The sequence below is a fragment of the Notolepis coatsorum genome (assembly GCF_963971535.1).
Source record: "Notolepis coatsorum genome assembly, contig: SCAFFOLD_273, whole genome shotgun sequence".
Classification (NCBI taxonomy): Eukaryota; Metazoa; Chordata; class Actinopteri; order Aulopiformes; family Paralepididae; genus Notolepis; species Notolepis coatsorum.
Window position 1 is genome coordinate 72266 of NW_028173722.1, and position 22691 is coordinate 94956.

Consider the following 22691-nt stretch of genomic DNA (forward strand, 5'->3'; position numbering starts at 1 on the left):
TCCCAAGAAGCTATTTAAAGCTTTTGGAGGGAGCCTGAAAACAGAATATAAACAAAACAATAAACAAAAAACAAAACAAAACAATACAACGTGGGTAGGTTTACACACCTACCTACTAACTGCCATATAACAGATACATAATACAGACAATTGTATTCCTAAGTTATCATTTTAATTAGAGATATGATTTAAGCAGTTCCTCTTTCAGTGATTTTTTTAAAGGTTTTAGTCATTTTCAAATTTTCGTCAAGCTTGTTCCAGATCTGTGGACCCCTGCATGCTATGCTTAGGCTAGCACAATTGAGCCTTCTCCTCTTGCCAAATATAAGATGCTTATTTCTTGTGTTGTGGATGTGCAGTAGTTAGCAGACTGGGACAAGCTCAGACAGTCTGTGATTCATGTTGTTGACAACTTGATACATAATTGATGCGTTTTGATGAATGTTAAATTCAGCGAGCCTCAGGAGACCAAAGCGATGGAACAGAGGCTTTGAGGGCGCTCTATACCCGGACCATGACAGCACTCGTAGTACCCTCTTTTTTTTTTTTTTTTTTTTATTAGTCTTTTTCCCCCTCCATTTTCCTCCGATTTTCTCCCATCCCAATGTTAGTCGTATGCCAATTCCCAGTCCCTTCCTGGTCGCTGCGCTTTACCCCCCACAGTCAGATCATTTGGGAGAGTGGAGGCTACCACGTGCTTCCTCCGACACACGTCCAGCCAATCACCGCTTCTTTTCACCTGGCAGCGCGGATTCTCATTGAGAGGGCGTAGCGTGTGGGAGGACCACACTATCCCCCTCACGTCCAATCCGCGCTTAGCAGGCGCCCCGACCGAACTGTAGGAGTCGCTGTTTACAACGACCCGGACCCACCCCGCCAGCTTCTCCCACCCTCTGATACAGCCAATTGTATCAGTGCAGACGGCCAGCCAAGCTGGTGACAACCCCGGAGCTGTGAGCTGGATTCGAACAGGCGAACCAAGCTCACAGCTCCGGGGCTGGTGACGAACGCAATCTCCGCTCGACCACCTAACCGCCTGTAGTACCCTCTTTTGTAAGCTTTCTAGTTTCTTGAGATGGCTGGGGTATGTGTTGCACCATATGACATTACAGTAATTAATGAGGGGTTCATACAGGGTTTTGTATAGAGTTGTTCCAATACCAGTATCGGAAATGCCGCCGATACTGCCTAAAATGCTGGTATCGGTATCGGCGAGTACCCTCTAATGTTGCGCTCCGATACCATATGACGTAATTTATCAACAACACTGCGGACGTTGGGCTCTGTAGATATACCCTACTCGCTGAGTGAGCATTATAAAACAAACGTGTGCTTAATCGACCGTGAATTAAAGTGTCAATTGCCATTTTAACAGCAGAGCAGATACTTTCTTAAAATGCCATCGTCCCGGCAGAGCGCTGTTGACGGGGAGCTCTGATGTTATTAGCATTAGCTGAACAGCTAACCGAAAGCTAGCATTAACTAACGTTAAAGGTTTAGCCATAACGTTACCTTGGCTAAAGTTGGGGCTATTCATAATCCAGCAGAAGTGTATACTTCTTCCTACTCCTTTTCGAACATGCAGATTGAGTTGTTTTTCTTTTTTGTTATTGTTTGTTGTATTCATTGCATGTTCGAAATAAAGACTTCAAATCAAATAAAAAAATCAGCAATAATGGCTGCAGACCTGCAAGCAAAGTACAGCAAGTTGGCAAAGGAGTATTCCAAGTTAAATCACAATGTCACCAGTAACGTTAGTTTTTCCATATACCGGTAGCTCTGATGCTAGCTAACCTAGCTCACGGTAACGTCGTCATTGCACAATTGCACGTCGCGTACACAATTAATGACATGTTGCGGACAGCCATATCGGCGACAATGTTTAGCTTTTAGTGCCAAATGATAAGAGTCTGAGGCGGAGTCTCAAAAGAGAATGTTGAATATTTATTGTGCAAAAATCACAACAACAGAGCCTCTGCTACTAAACGGAGCCTTCTTGTGGAAGCAAGTGCAGCAACGAATAATGTCCGTGTGGAACTAATGTGCCAACAACCTTTCCGTGGGTGAACTCATTGAGATAGTTTTCAATTACTGATACTAATACTAATCTATACAATCACCTGTTGTTGAATAAAACTTTATAGTTATTACTAAAAAAAAAACAGTATATAAACAGTAGCTGTATAAAAAAAAAAAAAAAAAAGTTTTATAATTTATATAATATTTTTTTTATTTTCTTATTTTTTTAATGTATGCACTGGTATCGGATAAGTATCGGTATCGGCCGATACCCAAAGCTTAGGTATCGGAATCGGATCGGAAAGAAAAAAATGGTATCGGAACATCTCTAGTTTTGTATAAAGTGAGAAGGGCAGGCAAGGGAAGAAAATGACGTATTTTGCAGAATAAGCCAACATATTTGGACAGTTTAATTTGTAGATATTTTATGTGGCATTTGAAGTTGAGTGACTCATCGATGATGACCCCCAGGAATTTTGTGGACACCACTCTTGACAGCTCCTTTCCATTTATTTGTATGCACATGTGATGTGTGCGCATCCAATTTGAGTGGAAGACAATAAAGTTTGTTTTGCTGAGATTTAGTGATAATTTGTTGCATTTAAACCAGGTGTCCACTTTTTGTAGTTCTGTGTCGAGTAGATCTTGTAGCTTGAGTGGATTTTTATGTGACGGAAACAAATTAGTGTCATCAGCGAATATTACTTTGTGCAGAAGTTCAGATGAGTTGACAAAGTCATTTATATAGAGAATAAATAGTAAAGGCCCTAGAATTGACCCCTGGGGGACCCCATATTTGATGTCCATTTTTATTGATTTGTTTTTTATATCGACGTACTGTTGCCTACCATGTAAATAGCTACTGAACCAGTTTAGAGCCAGACCCCTTATGCCATAATGGTGTAGTTTCCCAAGTAGAATAGTGAAGTCAATGGTGTCAAAGGCCTTTGATAAATCCAAGAAAACGCCCACCCCACAATCACCCTGATCAATGGCATCATGTATTTTTTCTATGAGGTCTAGTATTGCCATGTTTGTTGTTCTCTTTTTCCTGAAGCCGTATTGTGAATTGGTGAGTATATTTAGTTTGGTGGTGTATTCGCTTAATCTATTGTACACAACTCTCATAAACTTTGGATAGAGTTGGTAACACGGATATTGGACGGTAATTATTAATACTATTTTTGTCACCTGATTTATATATGGGTATTATTCTCCTAATTTTGATGTTTTTTGGCACCACACCATGTAGTAAGGACACATTTATACAGTGACCCTCTCCAGTGACCCTCTCCAGGTCTTTGGGAGATAGGTAGGGCTTTATCTTTGCCAGGAGCCTTAGTTTAAAGGAGCCTTTAACCACAGACCCAATCTGTTTATTAAATTTCAGATCCCTGTCAAAAGTGACACCAAGGCTTTTTATAGAATTTAGTTTTTTGGCATCGAGGGGCCCTAAAATACCAGCCGAGTTTCCCAAGCGGTCCAGATGCCCAAACACAATTACCTCTGTCTTGCCGTCATTAAGATTTAGGAAATTTAGATCCATCCAAATCTTAATGTCGGCAAGAGCGGCCAGCAGAGGTTCAAGACAGTTATTGCATTCTACTTTTAGAGGAAGGTAAATTTGGACATTGTCCGCATAGCAGTGAAAAGAGACATTATGTTTGCGTAGAATAGAACCTAAGGGCAGCATTTATAAGGAAAATAACAAGGGACCCAGGCAGCGTTTCCGTTAGCCGGTAATTACTGGTATTTGACCGGCAAAATCTGTTGACGTTCAACATATTTAATCTCTCCGGTCATAATGTCCGGTGAAAATAATTCCCTCTAAGCACAATTTGATTATTTGAATTGTATTAAAATAGGCTAAAATTAAATAGCCTATGCGATGAACGAAACAATCATTACATTTGTTTCATCGTTGCTTCACCAAGCAGCCGGTCTAATAATGTTGTCAGCGCGAGCTTGCTGCTAGATTTGCGAAAAGCATGCAGCTGCAGACCCACAGAACCCGCCAGCTTTGCCGGCACAGTGCAGTACTCCAATTCAGCCATTGGCAATTCAGCTGTTGGGTGGGGGGCGCTGCTGAGCGGTCCCCAGACCAGACCTGAAAACACAGCTGCTCTGCGGGTCTGCAGCTGGATGCTTCTCGCAAATCTAGCAGCAGCAAGCTCGCGCTGACAACATTATTAGACCGGCTGCTTGGTGAAGCAACGATGAAACAAATGTAATGATTGTTTCGTTCATCACATAGTGTTACAAAGGGTCAGATTAAACCGAATATATATATTTATTACTTGAGATACCTTGTATAATATTTGTATATCGTCTGATATCCCTTGTATATTCTTTGTATATATACACGGAATATCCCTTTACCTAGGTACAGGCCAGACCATAATATTCGTTCTCTTATTGGACAGCGACCCCTAGGCGCCAACGCCCAACGGCCATACCCCCAATGGCAAGTTCAAAGCCACCGCCAAGGCATGTCCATGTTTGCGCAGTAATACGAGACAGAACTGAGGTTGGCACTAGATTGTTCACTTTACGTATAAATACGTCGCAGGTGGATACAGCAGTGGTTGAGTACCTAAACGTTGAAGCCTTCACCATGATACAACGTGCCGTGAAGTGGGCCTCTTTGCCCCTGAATAGAGCCTTGAGAACCGCGTGCGAATAGATAGCTAAAGTGTCAGAGTTTAACGCTGTATCGTCGAGTTCGACTTATTCTATTGTGAAGTAATAGTCTATTATTTATAGTGTATCGTGCGGCTACCGTTCTCCGTGACCATCATTACCACCGGTTCGTCGTACTCTAGCTAGTGCACTTATCCAGGCTGGGCGGCCTAAACTCGCGCCACCACCCGAGGAGTCCTAGACGAGAACCGTTGGATATGTACACCGGAGAACCTACACCGGCGAATGCAGAGCCTTTTCCGGCTGGATTATATTGCTTTGGTACTGTGGCTGCTGGAGCAGAGAACCGTCTACCCCACTGCTGTGTGGGATCTACCCTGTGAGGAGCACCATCGAGCCCGCCTCTAGGACCACAGAGGCTGGCTAGCTTTCATCCATGCTGTCGTGCATACTGGAGTATAGCTGTTGCTTTGTCTACGGACCAAGGGATTACTGCACTGGCTCCTGTATCTGGAGCCTCGTTATTCCGCGTTGATCCAGACTTTGCTCCCGAACATTCCTCTACCCTGCTGGCTTACAACCGGAGGGAACCCCTTAGTGTCTCCAGCTGACTACGAGTGTGCCTTATGTAATTCTTATGCTACAGGTGGCGTCAGTTATACCCATCTTACTATGCTCATGGACTTACGCTCTTGACTTACTTAAGTGTTCTTCGCCTTACAAGCGCAATCATAATTCTCAATCTGTAACCTACCGTTGCTGCTCTAATAATAAATACCTCTAACTAGAACTTTCTTTGTCAAGCCGTATTCTTGTGTGGGTGTTCACCAGATATACCGTGTACTGTATGGCCAGTAATTAAAGTACATAACTAAGTAGTCGTTTAATGATACCATACTCTCAATACAGTCAGGGAATTGTACCCCTCAGTTACACATAGGCTATTTAATTTTAGCCTATTTTAATACAATTCAAATAATCAAATTGTGCTTAGAGGGAATTATTTTCACCGGACATTATGACCAGCACCAAGTCGTTGGGAGGTGGAGATATACATCACGCAAACCCACGATAATGTTGCCGTCTCCCTCTGCCAAATTTCTCAGTTCTTCGCTTGATATAATTAATACAAATGTCCAATATAACGGAATTCGTTAGCTCATAAAAATGTGATTATAACAGACTGCTGTTTATTAATGTCGGGCAGACTGCCCACCGACACCTCAAGTCGGCAGCAGCACGAAGTCTCGAGGGACTTATTTTATTTGGAATATATTAATGACTGTATATACGCAAACGTAGCCTAGTTTTAAGTTAAAATATTATAAATGCCTTGAGGATGTCATTCTTTATATAGGCCTATCAATTATTTTTAAGCTCAATAAACTCTGACCGGAATTTATCCCATTTGTCCGGTAGATTGAAATCTACCGGACACTCAGACCTGCAAAAAAAAAATCTAACTGAAACCCTGGACCCAGGATGGAACCTTGGGGAACACCACAGGAAAGAGGGGCCACATTTGAGGAGAATTCACCCAGATGGACAGAGAAAGTCTTATCAGTCAGGTACGACTGAATTAACCTAAGGGCAGCACCTCTTATGCCAACACACTGTTCTAGGCGGGATAAAAGGGTCTTATGATCCACCGTATCGAAGGCAGCGGTCAAATCCAGTGTTACCATAATGGCATCACACCCAGAGTCCACAGTTAAAATAAGGTCATTGAACATTTTTAAAAGAGCAGTCTCAGTACTATGACGAGGTTTAAAACCCGACTGAAACTCCCCTTAGATGTAGCTGGATGGAGATCACTTTCTCCAGCACTTTGGACAGAAAGGGCATTTTCGAGATGGGCCTAAAATTTGAGAGAACAGAAGGGTCCAAGTTTGTTTTTTTGATTAGTGGCTGCACTATAGCGTGTTTAAAAGAAGTTGGAAAAATTCCTGAACTAAAACAAGCATGCACCAAAACAAGAATAAAAGAGCCAACTGAATCAAAATCAAGAACCTCTTTTAAAAGGAGAGCGGGAACACTGCAGTTTGTGGGCCGCAACTCACGAACATCAGACAGTGAGGACAAGGATATGGGTTTAAACTCCTCAAAAGCAGCTGGGCACACAGGTGGAACCGAGGGGTCGGGGGCAGCAAGAGGGGGTGCAGACCGAAGAGACAAGATTTTGTCAGCAAAGAAATTAAAAAAATCATTACAGAGAGCAGGCGATGGTACAACAGGGGCAGTATCACGAGGGTTTAAAAGAGAGTCGAGAGTATTAAATAGAACCCTGGGTTTGCTAATATTCTTAGAAATAAGATTGGAGATATACTCAGTTTTAGCAGACTTCATGGCTCTCTGATACTCCATTTTACAGTCTTTTATAATCCCAAACGAGAAGTCACTGTTCGGTAAAGGTTTTTCCGTTTCGTTACAGTGGGGGAAAGTTTAAGTTTATTTATTTGGCTTTCCATGTTCCCCTCAGGGGTGATGTGTGTGTGCGTTCGCCACACTATGAGGCTATGCTAAATTACAGGTAATCTCTGTGTTGTGTGTGTGGGCCGAACGAACATCTGGCCCTTTTCGCAAGTTATATTTTGGGAAGGGGTGAACTTTTATTTAACTTTTATTTTACCAGGTAGTCACTTGAGATCAAAGATCTCTTTTTCGAGCAAGACCTGGCCTAAAAACTTGTTTTGAATTAAATTCTGCACGCAAAAGTACAAGGTCCAGTACTTAAACGGTTCAGTACGGATACGTGTACTGTTACTAGGGCTGACCTTCGAATTTTTTTTTGGAATTCGAAGCTTCGGGGCTGAGATTTTATTTTAATTCGAAGCTTCAAAATAAAAAATAAAAAATTCCTTTTTTTTTATATATAATTTTTTTATGTTGTGGGACTTGTACAGCACTTTGTTCAACTTTGTCAGTGCTGTAAAGTTTAAACTAGGGCTGTCTTAAATACTTCGAAGCTTCGTTCGATGGCACGAGCTTCGAACATTAACACTTTGACTGCCAGGGGGCGTCTTTAGACGTCTTTGCTGGCCATGCTAAAGTTGCCGGGGGACGCTGTACGTCGTCTTTATATCAATATTTCAAAAATCTGCGATCGGATTCATAATGTCCCTCCGCTGGCCTGAGATTCACCAGCAGGACCCACTGAGCTCTCTGGCGGTTCAGGAGCGCCATCTGGTGGCCGATCGGCGCAAGCGCTTAACAGGAAGCGCACTAGAGGTTTTGCTAGACGTCCGTATTGCTTCCGGCCACTCGGTACATGTCCCGTGACTCTAGCTCGTCACTCTACATAGCGATCGATTGCCAATAACTCGATAAACAACATGATTTGGACGTATATACCATTATACAAGCTGGAGATGGACCGGGTAATAATATATCCCATAATGATAAAATTTCTACTCGACGATGATCGCCCAACGGCGCGCGGAGACTGGGGTGAGTTTCAGCGTGTAACGTTACCGTCTTCGATAATAACTGATATTATCAACATTTGACCCACATTAGATGATTGGTATAACGCTGCCCACGGAATTATAAACGCCCCCTCGCCCATCCGGTCAACATCAGATGACGTGTAGTAACTTCTAGAAGTACGTCTAGTTGGAATTTTTTATATCGCGCTGATTGCCATCAAACTGTATTTCATCATCAATATAATGCATTTGGGGCTATATATCACGTTCTGGAGAAAGCTGCAGAAAGAGATGAAAACATACTTATACATTAGACCATACTTTACTATGAATATGTGAATGAAAAAGTTTAACGTTGCTACACAATGAACAATACATATAGGACTTTGAATGGGCCCTAATAATGGCAATGTAGCAATAGAATTTAAAAAGTTATAGCCCTGCAAAGAAGGGGACTTTCACCATAGACAAATAGCGCTGGCAATCTATGGTATATCATTAATTTAACCCAAGGCAACCAAAGTGTTAATCTGCCATTTTGAAATCCAAAATGATGTAGGTTAGAGTTATCCCATCCAATAAATAAGCCAATACTTGAATTCCCCACAAAAAAACTCACATTTTAGACACCACTCATATTAAGATTTCCTTCAAATTCATGTTGGCACAAGTATGGCCCGCTTTACTCTGGGGTCCTCAGGGTGAAACTCGAAGGTTGATGAGGGAGCGGTAAATGTTGTCAGATTGAGGAAAACATTCACCAGGAGTTTTCTTTTTTTTTATCAAATTTTTTTTTATAAAAAATTTTCCCACATGAAATGAGACTCATCACAATACAATAATAATACATAAAAAGACATCACAGGACAATAACTTATTATAATAATGACGAGACAATAATTGAGACAGATTGTATAGTGACCATCTTGAGCCCCCTCCATCACCATACACAGCAGCCACGATCCCCAACCCTCGAGGACCCAGAGTCCGGCGCCCCAGAGAGTCAAAGCATCATGCCTCTTTAACACCAGGACTCGCAGAGGCCCCGAACCAGGGGCCCCCCCATTCCGAGCCCGCGACCATCAGACCCACAGCCAAAGGGGCCCAAAACATATACATAATTAAATATACAAAAAAACACAAAAAAAGAAAAACCAAAATACATGGACACTCGCCCCCCCCCCCCCCCCCCCCCCCTCACCACAGGACCTCAACGTGAGTTACATACATAATGCATTATTCAGTAATAAAAATGTATATGCGCTCTTTTAGCTTTGCAACAGCAGCCAACCAGATCACGATATTAGATTCATTAACCCCTATAACACGTGCAGTGGATATCTCCAGATAGATCACATCAAGATAGGTGAGAAGAATCCATACCTTCGGGCAGAGTTTGTCTGGGTGAATCCAACTTGAGGCAATACATTTTTTGGCGGCTGTGAGCATTCTCCCTTCTGTGTGTGTGTGTGTGTGTGCGTGCGTTTGAAAAGATCAGATGAAGTCAGACGAGTATATTATATTGATAGTAAATGTACTGAGGGTGGACAGATAATGTTGATATTTAAACATAAAAAATACAATACATAATAAATGTATTCGTGATCATCATGCAACATAAAACAATTGCAGCAACGGTTTGTGAGAGGAAGGGGTTTTAGGTTGCGTGTTGTGAGTTCCAAAAACGTAACGAGTCTGGCTGTGTGACGTAAACTTGTCGGCATGAAAATTACAGCCAAACATGGCACTGCAACTAAATAACACAAATAAAATAGGCACATTTGTGACTGTTACAAATATAACACATTTTATACTTGTGCTACAAAATTTTGGCCTGTGCTACAAAACGATCAACCTCTGTAGCACCAGTGCTATGTGCAAAAAAAGTTAACGTATGCTTTTGAAGTCGAGTGGCTAGAACCTTGGCATATAGCTTTAGATCGGCTCCGAGGAGACTTAGGGGCCTGTAGCTGCCACATTCGGTGGGGTCCTTATCTTTCTTGAGTAAAACGGATATAAGCGCCATATTGACATCTCTGGAAAAATTGCCCTCTTTGATTGAGTGTAAAATCATTGAGAGTAATAAGGGACAGAGTACATCCCAGAATGCAAGATAGAGTTCCGGTGGAATGCCGTCTGAACTTAGAGAGGCGATTGCGGATATGCAACCAGTGTGATGGGTGCAGCTAACAGTTTAGCACTATCTTCCGAGATCTGTGGTAGGTTGATTAAGAAAGTCCTCCAGCTTGGTATGATCAAAGACCACCTCTGACTTGTACAGGTTGGAATAAAAAAAAAAAGAGCAAAATAAGGGATAGCCGCAAATTGCTCACTGGCACTTATCTTCATAGCAAGTAGGAGACTAGGCCTGGAGCCGTGAAAGTAGTAGTGCTGTCTTGTTCTGTGCATCTGAAATTCAGATTGTCTTAAAATGGAGTTAATCTCTTTTTTCACTACCTTAATTTGAAGCTCCAGTCGACTAGAGTAGTTGTGCTGCAAAGAAGAGATCAACGTGGCATGAAGCTTTTCCAATTCCACCAGCTTGGAGAGACGTCCCGCTCCTACTACTACGGAGTACAGCACAGCATAAAAGTTAGCGTCATACAAATTAGGGGCGTATGCAGAAATCAGTGTAATTTTCCAATTCGAGCATTCTATTTTAGCAATTGTAATTAGCCACGTTAGTACTTGTGTGTTTATGCGGTATATTGAGACCCCCTGTATGTATAAGGTGGCAATATGCTGGATAAGAAACAGGCAAATGTTGGCCAGTTTTCAATAACTGCCCTTGGAGCAGATTCATGTTTATACTTGAGATAACTGCCCTTGGAGCAGATTCATGTTTAAACTTTAGAAATACAAACTGAACGAATGCAAAACACACAAGATCTGAACTTGTCTCTCTTCTCCAGGTACAATTGCTGCATTGCTCCCCAACAACAAGCGGAGATATGAACGAGTCAAGGCCTCACTACTGTGACCAGTGTGAGAAGAGCTTCAAGACCTCTGGAAACTTAAAGAAACACCAGCGTATTCATACAGGAGAGAAACCTTACTACTGTGACCAGTGTGAGAAGAGCTTCAGTGAGGCTGGCAGCTTAAAGAAACACCAGCGCATTCATACAGGAGACAAGCCCTACCACTGTGACCAGTGTGAGAAGAGCTTCAGTCAATCTGAACACTTAAAGACACACCAGCGCATTCATACAGGAGAGAAGCCCTACTACTGTGACCAGTGTGGAACACGCTTCGGAACCACTGGACAATTAAAGCGACACCAGCGCATTCATACAGGAGAGAAGCATGAGACAAGCCTTATAACTGTAACCAGTGTGAGAAGAGCTTCAGTCAATCTGAACACTTAAAGATACACCAGCGCATTCATACAGGAGAGAAGCCCTACTACTGTGACCAGTGTGGAACACGCTTCAGTCAGTCTGTAAGCTTAAAGACACACCTCCGCATTCATACAGGAGAGAAGCCCTATAACTGTGACCAGTGTGAGAAGAGCTTCAGGCAAGTAGGAGACTTAAAGAGACACCAGCGCATTCATACAGGAGAGAAGCCTTACTACTGTGACCAGTGTGAGAAGAGCTTCAAGACCTTTGCAGCATTAAAGATACACCAGCGCATTCATACAGGAGAGAAGCCCTATAACTGTGACCAGTGTGAGAAGAGCTTCAGAACCTCTGGAAGCTTAAAGATACACCAGTGCATTCATACAGGAGAGAAGCCTTACTACTGTGACCAGTGTGAGAAGAGCTTCAAGACCTTTGCAGAATTAAAGATACACCAGCGCATTCATACAGGAGAGAAGCCCTATAACTGTGACCAGTGTGAGAAGAGCTTCAGTAGATATGATAGCTTAAAGATACACCAGCGCTGTCATACAGGAGAGAAGCCCTATAGCTGTGACCAGTGTGAGAAGAGCTTCAGAACCTCTGGAAGCTTAAAGATACACCAGCGCCTTCATACAGGAGAGAAGCCCTATAACTGTGACCAGTGTGAGAAGAGCTTCAGAACCTCTGGAAACTTAAAGATACACCAGTGCATTCATACAGGAGAGAAGCCTTACTACTGTGACCAGTGTGAGAAGAGCTTCAGAACCACTGGACACTTAAAGACACACCAGCGCACTCATACAGGAGAGAAGCCTTAGGGACTGCAGAAGTGTGTAAATGTGTGTGTGCCATCGCTCCCTCGTCGGACACACACACAAACTTGACTGCGTGTGTTTAGGGGACGCATCTCTCCTCTCTCCCTCGTCGGAGCATTACCTCTCCCATCCAATAACAGCCTGAAATCCTGCAGCTGGAAAATTATGTTTTTGAGTACTCCATTAGAAATATAAGACAATGATTTTCTTTTTAAATAAACCTTACAGATGTCTTCCATAGAATCACAGGAATTGTGTAAAGTTGCCCAAATAGTGCAAGGAATAGTAATGCATGTCCCCTTTAAAGAAGCACCAATATATTCATTCAACCCTAAGAATCTGCTTAAAAACTCAACATACTTAACACATTCATCCTGGACAGCAATCCAACTAATGTGATCTGCATCACAGGGCTCGAAATTAACATTTTTACTTGGTAGCACTGGTGCTCCCAACTTCAAAAAGGTTGGAGCACCAGCAAAAATGTAGGAGCACCCACCAAAATGTAAGAAGCACCAACAATATATAATGTAATATTTTTTTTATTGAAAGAAATACATAGCAAACATGACTCAGTTATGCAATAGTGCTGCTGCTTTTTATTTGGTTAAAATCTTTTGGTTAAGACTAAAAGACTACTTGCTATCTTCGGTGCTAATGAGACTGGTCTGTGACAAGACGGGTCTGTGAGGGGGAGGGGCCATGAGGACACTGCATCAACTGAACCAATCTAAAATCAGCATTCGATGTAAGAACGTCAAGCTCACGTTTAATTGGTTAGAATGGACACCGTCAACTCACTGGCACATACTGAGTGACAGACAAACTAGCGAATGTACAGAGAAGGGGACGTTGGGGGAGGGGGGGGGGGGGGGGGGTCGCACCAGAACAATTATTTGCAGTCGCACGAATGCTCCCAATTATATTTTGAGGTCGCACAGATACAATTTCGGTCGCATATGTGGCCAATTCGGTTGCAATTTCGAGCCCTGCATCAGAAGAACTTCTGACACTCATCTTCAAACACCAGTTTCTTGGTTTAAATAGAGCCTTGCTCTCTAGTCCTCTCTTCCAACAATAGTTGTCTCTCTTCCAACATGGCTGCCTGTAACCAGACACACATAGGGCTTAAGGGGTGCTTGAGCATCTGCCCTTTTTCCCTCCGGGTCAAACAATGCTCTGTCTGGTGGTAATGGTATTTTATTTTGTTTATTTTCTATTGAAATTCTATCAAATATGTGCTAAATATAGATGCAACAATGCATTTTAAAGTTTTGAAAGATTGCTTCCCTCCCAACTATTCTTTCAGTAGAAAATACTGCATGTGGTTTAGAGGGGTGGCTCCTAGGTAGAGCAGGGCATGACGCAGAAAGAGACAATATCTCCTGTGTATGAAGATTATCATTTAAATGTCTATTTAAAATATTTCTTGTTATACCCGACATCGCTGCAAATGAGGGCAATCTGAACTTTTTTCTAGTTAAAATAAAGGTTTGAAATGAAATTAATTAGGATCAATGGTATTCAATACATTCAATACATTCAATTTTACATTGTGAAACTGTATCAAAATAGTTTACAATCCATCCAAAACGTTTGAAATACTCAAACTGTTAATTTATGTAAAGTTTTTGGATGATGAGCAAACAGTGTTTCTCATCTTCAGTCAGACATCGGAGCAAACTGGTCAGCATATCATCTTGGCTGGATATTTCAAAAATCTCCTGTTGCAAAGCATTATTGAGGAAAAGCTGAACTATTTCACAAATGATGACCACTTAATAATAGTTTCATACAGGCTAAAACACTGAGAAGCACACATTTAATATAATCGTACGACTTTGCTGCAGTCTCGTTCTCGGCGCTCGCCTCCACACTGTTTGGAACATATTGGGCGCATCTGGCAAACTCACTCAAATCTTGATGAGACTAAAGCCATACACTTTAATTTAACTATCAGCAACATTGTTGTTGGAGCATGGTTAGTTAATCAATACGTCCACTCGCTCGCTGTGTGAATTCTGCCAACAATGATCTGCTTGTGTTCCGACATGGGCTCAGTGTGGCATTATTTGGTTTTATAACTTGGGTGCTGGTAGGGGTGGGGGGGAAATCGATACGTAGTAGTATCGCGATACTGTATCGATACAGGGACGCCAAGTATCGATATTTAATTATTCATAAAAAAAATAGTACAGTAGTCCACACACACACATGTGCATTCAGTTAAGTTGGAATATGACTGTAATACAAACAGTTCAGTTTGTCAGGTACATGCAACACAGATTACAGTGTTTACATCTGTCTGCTTGAGAAAATACCATGTTCTGCAATAAAAATGATTGAAGTGAGATGAACAGACTGAACTTTATTTTATTAGATAAAACACGTTGAAAGTTTTACTTTGCAGTTGAAAAAAAGAAATGTGATAAAAAAAAAAAAAACGCAATATTCGCGATAGTATCATATTGCGAGGTCTCTGGCGATTCCCACCCCTAGGTGCTGGGAGGGTAAACTCTGCGTTCGCACATACAGCCCCTCCAATTAATGTGCAGATTGTCAGGAGTCCAGTGCAGGTGTGAACGGAGCTTCAGTGTGTTTTGGGGGGACAGGCATGCTGTTTTGTTCCCCAATTTGCTGTGTGTGTGAGTGAGTGATTGGGAGAGAAACAGAGGAACTTGATGCGCTGTACGCTTGGCTATTTTTTTCACCTGCCATGATGACATTGATATAATTATGTATTTAAAATATTTCTTATTATACTCAACATCGTGTGAATGAGGGAACCCTTAACCTTTTCTATTTAAAATAAAGGTTTGAAATTAAATTAATTAGGATCAGTGGTATTCTCAGTGGTATTCAATACAAACATGTAAAAAAGTAAGAACTAATGTAAAAGATGTGTTTCGATTTTGGGAGTTAAAGGAAAACTCCAACATTTTGGGAAATTAGCTTATTTGGCATCTACCCTGGAGTTAGACAAGAAGATACATACCCTTTTTCTTCTCTGTGCATGCAGTAGGAGTAGGAAGACACGCACCTTTAGCCTAGCTTAGCGTCAGTCACTGGAAGTAGGTTCCTCCATTAGCCTAGTTCCCAACGTCTTCCTACTCCTACTGCATGCACAGAGAAGAAAAAGGTATGCATCTTGTCTAACTCCAGGGTAGATGGCAAATAAGCGAATTTCCCAAAATGTTGGAGTTTTCCTTTAAACTATGGAATAGTCTTAGTGACAGGTTGAAGTTGTGTACTTCTCAAGGGAGATTAAAAAAAATAATAATTCAAGAGTACAGTTGAGTAAAACATCAAACATTTGTTTTTTCAAAAAATTATATCTTGCATCTATCTATCTATATTTAGTTTTTAAGAGTTGTAAAGGATAGGCAAAAATAACCATGTGCTTCAGCCTATTCCTTTTTTCGGTCACTGATTCTGGATTTTGTGTGTGAGCTTACTTTGAATATGTACATTTGTGATTTTTCTTTTCTTTTTGTAAGTCCACACAAGTGTGTTTTTGATTAGTCTGTAAACAAAGACCGAAAACAAACTCATTCAAATAAAGCTAAAAACAAGATTTGACATGCACATGTGTGCACATGTGTGAAAGGGTCTTTAGTGTGTTTACATTGCATACTGTATTTTGTCATAACCTGCACCCTCATACATTATAAGACCAGTGTTTGTGAAGTGTTGGTGTTGTGCATTATTGATTGTTTTAAGCAATCAGAGAGAGAGAGGCTTTGATGTGCCCTTTATTTTCGGTTGAGCACCAAGGTTGAGATGTGAAACATTGGAAAAGCATATTACTGTTCCACTGGCTTTCCTGTTGATATAATTCTCAAATATCTACACATTGCAACCATTGTTTTGCACATAGCAACCGTTGTCCCTTCCTTGCCATGTTCAAAACAATGGCCGCTATGTTACAGGCAGCCATGTTGGAAGACAAAGAACTACGCAAACATTCAGTACAATGCCTCTATTTAAACACATTTTCAAATCTTATGACCACCTGCTATCAGAAGGCCTTTGTTGAACCAGACCAGGCTTTAGCTCCACTATTTTCACCTTGGTTAACTCTTTCAGTGCCACGCCTGGTTTTCCGTTTTACCGCTTGAATGCCACCATCGGCACCAATGTTAACGTTAATATCGCCTAATCTATGTTTTAAATTATGGCTATGTGTCTAATCTGCCCATCGCATTATCAAAGACTATTTTCCAGTCAGTGCTGTGAAGACGCGACACAATAGATCTCCATGATCCGCGGGGATCTGAGGCTCCAGAATGAACTGTGGTAACCCCGGCTGGATCAGTGAACTGGAAAATGTGGAGTACCGGATTTTTTTCCCCATTCATTTTCATTGAGTCCATTCCAAAATCACTTATGTCATCTGGGAGACGACAGGGGGCGCTTTTTTCCACAGTGATCACCGGCGCACCTCGGCTATACTCGGGTAGGCTCGGGTGATGCAATAATTTTTCAGATCGCAAAAAAATAATAATAATAATAATTCCGAGAAATCTCGTGAGTGGCATGCAACCACCTATAAAAAAAAAACTAGAAATCTCGTGAGTGGCACTGAAAGAGTTAACAACCAGGAAAGAGAACGTATTGTATTGTGGTTGAAATCTAGTAATCCATGCATGAAAATTATCTTTTATTTTCAGAACATCTCTTAGTTACATCAAGATTGTGCCATGTAGGCAGTGTTATGTTTATGTGATGTTTTTACAATGATGTCTGCATATATAGATTAATAGTGCAGAGTGGAATATATTGGAGCACATACTCCTCTCAAAGTAACATGTTCATGCATTCAAGATATATCTTAATTTTTCACATTCTGTTCATAGTGAATAGACATTTGTAAAGTAAATATACATTTGTATTCATTTTATTCTCGTCATTGTGCAGTCGTAGGTACTAATCTTGTAGTTCCACTTAGACACAACTGCTATAGAAAATATTGTATTATGTGATTGAATGGAATACACTTCTTGATTTAAAACAATGCAGCACTTTGGCAGAACATTTTCAATCTTTAGGAATCAAATGTATTACAGTTCACAAAGAGTCACCATCAATCATTGTCTGCTCTGGGAGTGGAGACCACTAGTCACCACCACTAACTTGTGTTTCAGAAACCTTGTTTAAATATGCTGATACTAACGCATATACATGTGAAAAAGTAGAGTCAGGTACTATTATTTAATTGTGTGCCCAGGTAAACGAGAAGCCATTCTTCCTGTTTTCAATGATCAATATTGAGATCTGGGGGAAAGCCCAATGCCAATGATGTATCCAGGAGAGGTCATATTCAACGTGGAGTGAACTCCTATTGAGCGGAGCATGTAACGCCTTACTTTTATACATAATAAAGTACCTTGGACCTAATGAGGAACTAAATGTAAAGTAAAGTTCTATGTAAAGTAGATAGAACTAATATTATTCACTCTATAGTTTTTGAATTGGAGGTAAACTGATGGATAGGTCTTTACTGAATGTGTCATTAGGAAGTGAAGTAGAAGCAATTCTGGAAGGATTTCAGGTCATCAGGTCTGAGACTTGAGTAACGACAATCAATAAATGAATGGCGATATAAACATAATCATAGCATCAAATTAGTATTTAGATAAACCACAGATAAAATCACGTTATAAAAGTAAGCCGTTTCTAAGAAAAAACGATTTGTTATGTCCCTTCGTGTAGCATTTATCAACCGGTGCGCTGCCATGTTTGTTCACGTTAAATGCTAACGTCACGGAGATGGTGCGCCCGCAGCCTCCCACCTCAGAGAAGTGCACGCTGTAGCTATTGACCTAGAGGCTGTAGCTAGAATGGATCTGGAAAGTTTTGACGAGGTGGACAGACCCACAGAGAGTATCAGAAATCCAGTGGCCTACGCCTTTGAGCCAATTAGAATGACAGCAGTGAGACGTGCTCCTCCTGTCGAGCCGGACGATGATGGAGAAAGTGGTGCGCAAGATGATGGCCGTGTCGGGAACACTGCCTGGTGCCGCTGCAGATATTGTATCCCGATGGAAACTCGAGTTGAAAGCGTGTGCTGCCAAGATGAAGACATGGCTCACCTGGAGCATCTCATCATCCACAACTGCATAACGAGGAGTCCAACTTATAAAATGTTGTGTCTTGAGAGAGATGTCCTGGAGGTCTCGATGTTGTTGTTGAAGGATGTCCGAGCTGAGATGCTGGAACTGATAGATGTATATCTAATATCTAAAACTAGCTCTTCTATCTAAAACTCCTCTGGTCCCCACTTGGAATGTGACTATGGGTCCTGGGACCAGGTAACAAATAGATCTTGACCACTGAGAGCTTGTAGACCCTTCCATTCCCTAAAATATTTATAGGAACATACAGTTTAGATTTGTCACATATATTTGCCCAATAGATTACTCCATAATATATCATGGTTAATTAATATCTTACATAGAACCAGAGACGCATGCAATATATTAGTTTTATTCTCCCTAATTAAAAGGTTACATTCTGCCTGGTCAGACTTCCAGATCAGGCAGTTTAAGAATAGACCAACTGGCCTGCAGGTTGGTCACAGTCTGGTGAACAGCTGACTTGACACTAAACAGAAATCCAATCCCTATGTTGATTATCTAAATAGATTATCCAATCCCTATAAAATTAACACTTAGACCTGATAGATAGAATCAATCTCAAACTCCACTACTCTATATTACAATAACTTTTATTACAAGAACCCTCTAGTACAAATCATCCCTTTTTCTGCCATTATATTTAATCTCTGACTCAGCAGAAAGTCACCACAGTGCTAGACCAGCCGGCACTTCCTCGAATATCACATGGGTAAACCATGCCTTTAATGATCAGACCTGTCACACCATCTGTCACCAAACCTCTATCTGGTAGGACGAACTGCTAATATATACCAGGAGGAAACGAGACTTGTTCACTCAATGTGGTAACCTGCCTCTCCGTACAGCTTGCATCACCATTATTGGGTCACAGATCGATCTGTTTGTACTTTTTCATGCAACCTTCAGAAACCAGTAAACCACCATATTCTCTTGCTAACAAAGCAACTTCTGTCTTCGTGTCCACTTCTTTGATCCGAGTCTCTGCCATAAAATAACCCAGATCCTGATTTTTTACCCTTTCAGAACGGCCGACGATAAGTAGCAGGTAAGATTCTGCATAACGGTAGCTAACGTCAGACAGTAGCTAACCTCTCCATCAAATTGTTTGGGCCACTGCTAGCCGGTGTTGTGCCAAATTCGGACTCCCTGCCAGAATCCGACTCCCCCTTGCGTGAACGCGCATACACTCTTATCAGCCTACCCAGCATGTAATACGTTATTTTCCCCCATGTCAAATATGTGCAGTATCACTGTCAGTCGTAGCCTCAATTCATTGTTGCGAGTTGGATTGCGAGCACGGGATGCGTAACGTTAGCTCCCATCATCAGTGCTACTGACGGGGTCCACTGAGCATAATACTTTCATACGTTCCTTGTAAAACGGGCACAAATGCAAAAAAGATAAAGTCCCTGTTATTAGGCTCCTCAAATATCGTTCTTTATAAAGGACCTTTCAATACAGTTAAGTAACAAAGAAACCCAAATAAAAATAAAAACAGGATTTTACACGATAAGAAAATGCCTGCAGGTTGCTTAAAAAATTAAATCAAACTTTATTTATATAGCTCCTTTTGTCCAATATTAAAATACAAAGTGCTTAATGAAGAAGTCATATAAAATAAATGCAACACAGTAATTGAAATATATATATGAAATAAAACAATAATAAATAACATTAGTGGTAATGAAGTAATGAATTAGATAAGAGCTAATAAAATAGCATGGTGAGACAGACTCTGACCGCTATGAGGGCTGTCTCTGTGGAGTGACCAGTCCTGAAGCCTGACTGATTAGGGTCTAGGAGGTCATTCTGTAAGAGATCATCAGAAAGTTGGTTGGATACAGCACGTTCAAGTGATTTAGAAAGGAAGGAGAGAAGTTCAAGTTCTTTAATAGTTGTCATACAGAAGTACAGAATACTTTCATACAAAATGCTTCTTACTGTTACGCTCCAGAGACTGTGCTAGACAAGATAGTATCAAATAACATAATAACATAATATAGCATGAATTTAGAAGAAGAAAATGAGGTCACAGTGTTCGGTATAGACATATGTACAATGTTCTGAGTTACCATATAATATACAATACTATGCAGTGTACTAATGTACAGTACTATCTAGTGCAAAGCAGAAATGGGATGAGGTACAATTTTAGGTACAATTTACAGTAAGGTGTACGAGTTGTAGTGCAATCCTTCATCCATAAATATAAAGTGTGGGGAGTGGGTGCTACAGTGTGTTTGTTTAAAGTGGGTGTGTGCTATAAGTGTGTGGAGTGGGTGCTACAGTGTGTTTGTTTAAAGTGAGTGTGTGCGTGTGGATGTGTGTGCTATGTGCGTTTGGTGGTTGTTGTTGTGTAGTGTTCATTCATTGTTCGTTTAGCAGCCTGATGGCCTGGGGATAGAAGCATAAGAGAAGAGAGACGGGACGATAGTTGTCTATGACGGTGGGGTTCATGGTTGTTTCTTTTATGAGCGGTGTGACTCTGGCTTGTTTTAGGGAGGTGGGAACCAGACCGTACCAAAGTAGTGCCAGACCGAATCACTCACGTCATTAGTTTAACCATTTATTATAATGCAGAATAAATGTCAATGGTAATAGTTCTTCTTGGTGGTGTGGTTCTACTCTTAGGGGTGCTCCCTGCTGCAAGAGAGATTAAAGCATAACGTTTAATGTTGCTCCATGTGAGTAGACCTTTAGGCCGTGGTGGGACATCTTAAATCCAAATGAAAACCTATAGCGAGCTGAAAGGTCCCACTCTATCCGTCCTCATCATAACTATGGCTGAACACAGCTCTTCTGTTCAATGTTGACACCCTGGCCCTCCAGGTGTGTTTTGCACATTTACCACTAGAGGGCAGAATGTCACCATGTATAACCTGAATTTACATTATATACTTTTTTTATCCAGCAGAGGGCAGTACACTTACTCACCCACTCACAAACCTATGTGTGGGGCTGGAAAAACAAATCAGGTAACAGGCTGCTTTACAGTTTTAATCGACATATCTGCTGTTGCAGGGATTTACCAGAACAACGGTTTGTCCTGCTGCTGTGAATGACATGTTCTTAAGAAGACCTGTACATTAAACATTTGAGCTTGGGAAAATCCACTACATGAGTAACAAATTGTAAAGCAGCCATATAAAAAAGCAGCCATTTATGTTGGATTTTAGAAGCAGGTAGTAATCAACTGTATCAAAGGCTTTTGACAAATCTACAAAGAGGGCAGCACAGTGTTTCTTCTTATCTAATGCTGAAATCATATAATTTGTAACCAGAGTGATGGCTGATGTAGTTCAAGTTCAAGTTCTTTAATAGTTGTCATACAGAAGTACAGAATACTTTCATACAAAATGCTTCTTACTGTTACGCTCCAGAGACTGTGCTAGACAAGATAGTATCAAATAACATAATAACATAATATAGCATGAATTTAGAAGAAGAAAATGAGGTCACAGTGTTCGGTATAGACATATGTACAATGTTCTGAGTTACCATATAATATACAATACACAATACTATGCAGTGTACTAATGTACAGTACTATCTAGTGCAAAGCAGAAATGGGATGAGGTACAATTTTAGGTACAATTTACAGTAAGGTGTACGAGTTGTAGTGCAATCCTTCATCCATAAATATAAAGTGTGTTTGTTTAAAGTGGGTGTGTGCTATAAGTGTGTGGAGTGGGTGCTACAGTGTGTTTGTTTAAAGTGAGTGTGTGCGTGTGGATGTGTGTGCTATGTGCGTTTGGTGGTTGTTGTGTAGTGTTCATTCATTGTTCGTTTAGCAGCCTGATGGCCTGGGGATAGAAGCTTCTTCTGAGTCTTTCTGTGCTCGCCTTGAGACTCCTGTATCGCTTGCCTGACGGCAGCAGTTCAAAGAGGCAGTTGTTCGGGTGACTGGAGTCTTTAATGATTCTCTTAGCCTTGCCCTTGCAACGCTTGTAGTAAATGTTCTGGAGGGTGGGGAGCCCCCCTCCAATTGTGCGTTCGGCTGAACGTGTCACTCTTTGTAGTCTGCTTTGGTCTTGTGCAGTGCTATTCCCAAACCAGGAGGTGATGTTGCCGGTCAAGATGCTCTCTATTGTACATGAGTAGAAGTTCTTAAGGATCTTCTGGCTGACTTGGAACTTCCTTAGGCGCCTGAGGAAGTAGAGGCGTTGTCGTGCCTTCTTCACAACACTGTTAATGTGTGTGGTCCATGTCAAGTCCTCGGATATGTAGGCTCCGAGGTACTTAAAGCTGTTGACTCTCTCAACCGGTGCCCCGTCGATGCTGAGGGGGCTGTAGTCCTTGACCCCCGACCTCCTG

The 22691-nt window shown here is 41.3% G+C and overlaps 1 protein-coding gene across 1 annotated transcript in view; it reads left to right on the forward strand.

Annotated features, from left to right (window-relative positions):
- Window positions 1-20906, forward strand: part of LOC311247723 (uncharacterized protein) — a gene marked incomplete at its 3' end in the record, with an annotated part of 77312 nt that extends 56406 nt beyond the window's left edge. Inside the window, exons 4-5 of the mRNA XM_084338729.1 lie at window positions 10997-11416; window positions 20877-20906. Of these exons, the coding sequence (XP_084194855.1) occupies window positions 10997-11416; window positions 20877-20906 (450 nt within the window). The remainder of the gene's footprint in view (window positions 1-10996; window positions 11417-20876) is intronic.
- Window positions 20907-22691: the final 1785 nt, after the last annotated feature.